The 7,840-nt window shown below is 45.3% G+C and overlaps 1 protein-coding gene across 3 annotated transcripts in view; it reads left to right on the top strand.

Annotated features, from left to right (window-relative positions):
- Positions 1-1,658: 1,658 nt before the first annotated feature.
- The window catches only part of SCAF4 (SR-related CTD associated factor 4), a 72,866-nt gene continuing 66,684 nt past the window's right edge, over positions 1,659-7,840 (top strand). For all 3 annotated transcript variants that reach the window (XM_019662844.1, XM_019662846.1, XM_019662845.1), the window contains exon 1: positions 1,659-2,105. In XM_019662844.1, the coding sequence (XP_019518389.1) occupies positions 2,076-2,105 (30 nt within the window). In that variant the 5' untranslated portion in view covers positions 1,659-2,075. The remainder of the gene's footprint in view (positions 2,106-7,840) is intronic.

Here is a 7,840-nt window from a genome sequence, read left to right on the forward strand (position 1 = left end):
CCTCATAGACATCTTCACTTATTTGCCCCAGGGGCAGCTCAAACTCCATAGGCCCCAGAAGGAAATAATCTAATTCACTTTAGTTAACTGAATGGGGCCTCACTTCCTGAAATATATAACACAGGGGTATTACTAATAGCCACCTCATACAGAAGCCTGTCATAGAGATTAAATAACATGGAATAGCATGTCGGATACACCCTGGCACATGTAAACAATTTACAAGTGTTAACCATTATTCTGCCTTCACTCAAACCCATTCCTTCCTCCCCATCTATTTCCTAAATTGACTTATAAACCCAACCAGCCACCCACGTGGATCAAGCCAGAACCTTGACCATCTCTCTCTTCCTTAATTTCACAGTCGCTGTCCCAGCCTGTCTGTTTCACTTTTTAAATATCTGACCTTGTCTCTCCTTTTCCACTCCAGTGTCTTAAGCCCTCAGCATCCGCTGGGACTATGGCTATTCTCTCCCTGACCCCACTCTTGCTACTCTGCATCTATTGGATTGTCGAAACCGTTATGACGTATTTTTCTGTTTTTCGTTGCAAAAATGCATCATGACTTTCCCGACAACCCAATCTCTTCTGAAAGAGCACATTGCATAACGCCACCCTCCTCTCACAATCTTTCAATGGCTCCCCACTGCCTTGGGGACCAAATCCAAACTCCTTGGAAAGGCAGAGATTCTTCAGGCCCTGGTCGCAATAACTCTCTCTCAGTCCACCTCATTCCCTCAGTGCCACTGGTCCTTCTTGGGGGAAGTTGATGTCACAGTCAGGCTGGAGTGTCTTCTCCAACCGCTGCTTCTCCTTCCAGATGTATCTCAGGTGCCACTTCCTCTGAGAAGCCTAACTGGACTTCTAGTCAGATAGATTTCTTCTTCGTTCCCCTGGGGTCTCTGTCCTAGTAGTAATCATGCTTTAGTTAACTCATGCTTTAGTTATCATCTGCTCATTTGCCTGCCCTACCCAATACGCTGAGTTGTCTGAAGGCAGACCTTTTCTCTTTTATTTCTATATCCCCCGACCCCACAGGGTGCCCAGAAGACAGTAGGTACTCAGGGGAAGTGAATCCGGGAAGTGTTCATCACCAAAAAGAAAACAAGGTGGTATGGGTAATCCATATCAAGGTTTAGCGAATCCACAAGGCTGTTCCAAGGAACAGAGGGGTTCCTTTAGGCCTGCGTGGATACCCAGTGCCTGTATGTCCTTCTTGGTGCTTCATCTCGCGCAATTACATCAGACACAAGGCTGCATCCGCAGAGGCTGCTCCGGAGCCTGCAAAAGCACGCCCAGCCAGCTGAGGTTAAAGCCTGCGCCCTTTGTTCCAGGCAGCAGAAAGTCAGCGGCTCCGTGCCTGCCCGACCCGGTCAGGTGCAGGACCAGCATGGGCAGAATGGCACACAAAAACGCACCGGGGAGCGCCGCATCCAGCAGGGGCGCGGGTGCGCGCGGACTCTCACCCTGCCAGCCTCCCGGCCCTGGTGTCCCTCCCTCCACGGCACCCCTGCCAGGGCCCACCCTCGCTGTTAGGCCCTCTGCCCGGCCCGCGGCCGCCGCCGGCGGGAAAGCGCCTGGTGTTCCGGCGTCACGCGCCAGCTACCCGGCGAGCCGGGCACAGGAAGCGCTGGGAGGCCCGAGCCGTCCCAGGGTGCCCCGCGCGGCGAGGACTCGGGCTGCTGCCGCCATCCCGCTGGCGAGAGGGAGAGAGAGAGGCCCGCCCGCTCACCGGCCGGGCCAGTGTGGGCCAGTGCGTGAGGGCGCTGGGGGCCGTGTCAGCGAGACCCAGAGCGCAGCCGCCACCACCAAACGGACATGTTGGAGTCCAGCGCCGCCGCCGCCTCTTTTTCCTCATCCTCCGAACGGGACTGAGAGGGGGCCCGCCACCCCTCCGCCTCTGCCCCTGCCTCGGCCGCCCGCCTCGCCGCCTCGTCGCAGCCTCTTCCTGCCCGGCCTGTAGCTTCGCCGCTCGTCGCCTGCCTCAGCCCCGGCCGGTTTCCCGGCCCCGCTCAGCCGCGGCGCGAGGTCTATGTGACCGGCGGGCCCGGAGCAGCCGCCGCCGCAACGCGAACATGGACGCCGTCAACGCCTTCAACCAGGAGGTGAGGGGTGCTCGGGGCAGGGGGGGAGCCTGGCCTGCCGTGGGAGCCGGGCGCCGTTTCTCCCGCCGCCGTAGGTTTAAAGCTTTGGTCGGGGTGGGGACGCTTCCTGCTCCGGTTCCGGAGCGACGGGGCCTGCGCGGAGCGGCCTGTGGCCCGGGAGAGGTCGCGGCGGCCACGGGAGCCGACCCCACACCCCTCCCCCACTGCCCACCCCCAGGCGGCGACCTCGGTCTGCCCCCCTCGCCCCCTACGGGCCTCGCCCAGCCCGCGTCCGCGCCGGTTCCTCTAACTTTGCCCCCTTTCAGGTCCGGGCGCTCACGCTGTCCGCTCCCAGCCCCGTTATTGGCTTGGGCTTGCCGGGGAGCCGGCAAGAGGCTAAGAAAGAAGCGCAGGCGGGCGTGTGGGTTGGGGGCGGGGGAGCGGGAGCATCTGCGGGTCGCGGGGCTGCCGGATCTGCGGCCTCGGCTCTCCTGTTGCTCAGGCCGCGGCGCGGCGGCGGCGGCTGGACTCTGATCCCGGGTTGGGGAGGAGTTGGAGAGGGTGTTTAATCCCCTCCCCCAGGGTTCGCACACTTCGGAAATTGGGTTAATAAACGGAGAGGGGCAGGCTCCTTATCATTTCGAGTCGTGAACACAACACTCTCTTGGATTCTGAGGCCTAACGTGACACCTAAAAAGTTGAATGGAAGAGAAGAGCATTTTGCCCCGCCTTAGTCCGCTAGAAAGCCGCCTTGGGCCTCCAGTCCCCCACCCTCGCACCTCTTCCGCGGTAGCTAATACTCAGCTCCGTTCTACGGGAACATTTATGTGTGAAAACCTCCCCAAACGGGGAACAAAGCTTGCCTGCCACATTAAAACTCTCTAGTTTTACCTCAAGTCATTCCAGGTGCGGCGTAGAGTTCACACGTCCTATTCATCAGTGTCCATGGGGGGGAGTGGGGTCTGACCATTGATGGTTTAAAATGAAGTTAACAGAATGGAAACTACTGTCATGCATTGAGTTGGATTATCTTCCTTTTCCAAATACTAAAAATAAACCCAACATTAAAAAAAAAAAGACCAGATGTAGTAGTTGTAGATGTCTTGATGCGAGTTAAACACTTGATGGACTTGTAACAAAATTATAGTGTAATAACTTTGGGTTTGCGGTGCCATAATAATGGGACCCTCCAGTAACACTGCAGTTGGGACCGTTTATTGTCTTACAAAGTATTCTAGAAATGATTTGACTTCAACTGATGGGTACATAAAATGTCTTAAACTGCAGTAGTTGCAACTGGTGTTGGACAGTGTCTTGCAAGGTTCAGTAGTGATGATTTTCAAAATAACAAAATATTTCCTAACTTTTGATGGCTAGAGAATTTGTGATAGTGCTGCAAAGATTTCAGGGTCCTGAAGGCAGAATTCACTGGAATGTTGTTGGCTCCATGAGGGCCAAATGGGAGTTTCTTCTGTTCTTTCCCTCCTTCCCCCACCACAGCAGGTGTGCTTGGTGAGTGCTTATTGAATGAATAAGAATTTATACAAATGGTACAGCAGTTTTCTTTAAGATTCTGAGTACATTTCTTTTCCAGGATAAAAATTTATTGTATATTTTATGGCAATTTTTAGTGAACCGAAGAGGGGCATTTTGTGTATTAAGATCAGAAGTATTTCGTTCTGATTCAGGCATTGTGGAAGTTGACAATCATATTAAGTAAAGGATCTTTTGTTAATTCAGGAAAGGTGTGATCAGTAGTTTTTATTTGGAAAAATCAAAGGAATGACATTGACTCCTTGAAAAAGGGAAATGACATTGTAAACTTTAAATGTACAAATGGAGAATTTTATCATTGCTCATTTTCCTTAAATAATTTTCATTTCCATTCCTAGTCTTACTTTATGAACTGCAAATTGCATTATGTTAGGTGTATGTTGTTAATTCCAGTTCTCCTCTGAAGAACGCTGTCTTCTGGAGAAATTAATCTGACTTTAAAATCCATCTTGTGCCTGCTTGATTTGTAGTGCTTCTCAATTATTTCTCCCTGTTTATTAAATATTATTGATTAGTTCTTTGTAACATCAAATCTCCCAAATCTTATTTTCATTTTACAAATTTTTGAGTATCCACTCAGCTGCAAAGCTGTGTCCTGAATACAGTGGTACTACTGAGGACCTCTGTCCCATTGGATTCCAAGCTAATAGAGGACACAAGTTAGGCAAATAATTTCAATGCATGTTAGAACAGCTCCCGTGGGGCCCTTATAAAGTAATATGGGATGGCCATGGGGAATCAGTGAAGACTTGGGAAGGGAAGAAGGTAGCAGTTTCAGGATTTTAGAAGGTGTAGGAAGCGGATGAAAAGGTAATTGTGCCGAGAAATAAGTGAATAGTAGTTTGACTCTGGAGGCTACTGGAAAGTAAGGATGGTTAAGTAGTTTGGGGCATGACAAGTTTCATGTCTAATGTGTTTGAATTCCATTTTTTGACTGGATAAACTGAAGGTTTTAAGTCGTGGGGTAATATAATCAAAACACTGCTTGATTTGTAGTGTGTATTGTAGAAGGCGGAGATGTGGGGAAGAATGGCGGGTGGGGGATTGAGGTAGGCGAGGGAAGTAGGATCTGAACTTGGTATGTCTGTAGTGGGAATGGCGAGGATGGGAAGGATGTGGGCCACAGGGATCCATGGACCTTGGCGTCTCGTACGCTTATAAGCACCTTTTCCCCAACATTATAGGTGCTGAGAGAGTGGTGATACCGTTAACATAAATCAAGCAGTCAGTCTCAAAAGCATATTTAGTGGAGGGGAAAATATGTTTGGTTTTTGAACAGTCATTGAGTTTGAGTTTGAGTGAAACAGTCATGTGGAAATTTTTGTCAGGCAGTTGGGTATCTAGGACTCAAACTTGGAAGCAACCAAAAGATAGAGGGAGACATGCAGGAGTCACTCTCAGAAGTGCTCTGAAGAAATTTGAGAGGGGGAGGGAAAAGGAATTAATATTTAATAAGCATCTATGGCATGTCAGACACTTTATATGTACAATTCTAATGTAATATTCCTACAACCTTACCTAGATATCCGTTTATAGATGAGGAAACTGGTTTTCAAAGAAGTAATACTTCTTCCAAAGGCGTGCTACTAGCTAATGGCAGAACTGGAAGTTGAATTCAGATCTTTCCATCATAATTGCTGCCTGAAGATGATACTTTGTGTGATATCAGGAGAGTAGTCACAGGTTAAGAAAAAGGCAGCCAAAATTTTTGAGGGTAATGGGATCTGAAGTTTAAGGTTGAGTGGAGATGAGGGAGATAAAATAAGAGGTAGCAAATGTAAAGTAGTCTTTTCTAGAAGTTTGGTTGTGAGGGATTCAAGGGAAAAGTTGCTTGAGGATTAAGGGAAGGAAGAGCAATTAACTGTACTAGGCACCTGTGCTAGGCCTTTGGTATGTTTATATAGTATATATTAAGTCTTAGCCTTAGTCAGGGGTATTCAAGCCCTCATCTCTATTAGATGTGAGTAGAAGCTTGAACATGTTGGGGGAGGGGAGGTATAGAAAAGCATAGTTTAAAGCAACAAGAGGGGTTGGTTAACTTAGAGCAAAATTGTGGTTAGGAGAAAGGGGACAGATGGGAAGCATGGGTAAAACAGGTCAATTTCTGTGATGCGGAAAGGAAAATATTAAAGATCCCCATTTAACAGAGAACTTTTATGGCAAGACGCTGTGGTAAGTGTTGTAAAAGATGAAAATATGAATGAAAAAAATCAGTGATCAGTTATGCAGTTATGGACAATACTTGATTATATGCTATGTTCATATATTCCTTAATGTGAAGAGCTTGGTATTTGCTAAATTTGTTGAATGAATAAAGGTTATAGATTGGATTTTTAAAAATCCATTGATTGCTATTTTAGCCTTTTATCAATCTTCTCTAAATCGAAAAGAATATATTTTCCCCCCTACTTTTTTTTGCAGCATCTATGATTTTAAGATGTTTCAAGCACAAAAAAAGTGCAGAGAAAATATAACAAGAATTTGACAGCTGTTGCTGTTTTAAGTGTTTTTAACTTAAGAACAAAATATAAATAAGTTAAAGACCTCCTTTCTTCCCATCTCCCTCCCCTCCCCCCCATGTCAGAGGCAAATAATGGATTTAGTATCGATCCCTGGTCTGTAAACAATATATAATCTGTAATCTGTATTTTTATATACATGAGTAGTGTATTGTACATGTTCTGCAATGTGGTCTCTTTGCTTAAACATTTTTAATACTATATTTTAAGATGTAGTTCTTTCTAACTGCTATGTAGTATGCCATCATTAGAATAAACCAAATTTTAAAAATCTGGGTCGCCAGTTGATAAACCTATAAGTTGTTTTTTGCTGACTAACGCTGCAGTGAACTTTCTCAAACATGTCTCCCTATGTGAAGAGTTTCTTTGGGACAGCTGATCTCAACTTTGGATTTTGACTCCTTTAAACTCTTAAAAGTTAAGGACTGCAGAAAGCTTTTATATCTATACTGATATTTACTGTACTAGAAATATAAACTGAAACATGTATTTAAAATAACAGTAAATCCATTACATGTTAACATAAATAATATTTTTAATAAAAATGTTTTCAAAACAAATTAGTGACAAGAATGACATTGTTTTACATTTTGCAAATCTCATTTAAACTTTGGTTTAATAAAACTTGGATTCTCATATCTACTTCTTCAGTCTCTTGCAATCACACATCAGATAGCCTCTGGATAACTGCTGTACAATTGTGAGAAAGTGAATGAAAAGAGCAAGAAATGTTTTAGTATTAATATGAAAACAGTTTTTACCTACAAACCACTGAAAGGAACTCAGAGACCCTTGGATTACTTTGTGAAAACTACAGTGCCGAGGTGGTATACATATGATGCTACCTTGAAGTGTAGGGAGAAAATATGAGTACTTGTATTACTTCTCTTTTATCTTTAAAATCAGACAGAAGTTAAGCTGAATGAATACTTAACTGTATGAATTAATGTTGGTGCACTTATCTACTTGAGCTGTCAGTTTTGAGCCACCATGTCCTGAGGGAAGACCTGAGTTCTACATCTTAAGTGGTGAGCTTGCCTAGTCCCACTAGAAATTGTTCTGTGTGGACTATTGTATATTTTACCTGTTGATTACTAGGTGTGATTGTCTCCTGTAATATTAATCTTTGGTTGTTTTGATCATGTGTTTCATCTCTGAGAGGTCTATCTAAAGAAGTGGACAAAATTGAAACGAGGTTCTTATTGTGTGGAAGAGATGTAGAAGACCAGGGCAGCTGTTGAAGTAAAATTGGAGGTTACTCTTGCCTCTTTTGACGATGTTAAACTGTTATCACAAGGAGTTTTTGATACTAAAAGTTGTGGTTTTACTCCTCTACACTTTCTGAATTGCTTATCTCTGACAACAGTAGAGGTCTGGCTTTATGGTGAGTGGAGTAAAGCTAGCTCTTCAGAGCTTTCTATAGCAGTATATGTCACTGGTGTTCTTGTTGAAAATATCTGGCTCCCAGGCCTATCATTTTGGTAAATATTCTGCTTCAGAAAAAATTACTTGGGCACATGACAAGGAACTGATTCAGAGAAAAATTGGGATAACGGGAAAGTTGGCTTATAAAATCTTGTGAAACAGAATTCAGGAGATAAAAACTACCTACCGTATTTGCCGGCGTATAAGACGATTTTTTGGCCCTGAAAAATATGCCTCCAAGTGGGGGGTCGTCTTATA

Source organism: Hipposideros armiger, unplaced genomic scaffold (assembly GCF_001890085.2).
Source record: "Hipposideros armiger isolate ML-2016 unplaced genomic scaffold, ASM189008v1 scaffold_381, whole genome shotgun sequence".
Lineage (NCBI taxonomy): Eukaryota > Metazoa > Chordata > Mammalia > Chiroptera > Hipposideridae > Hipposideros > Hipposideros armiger.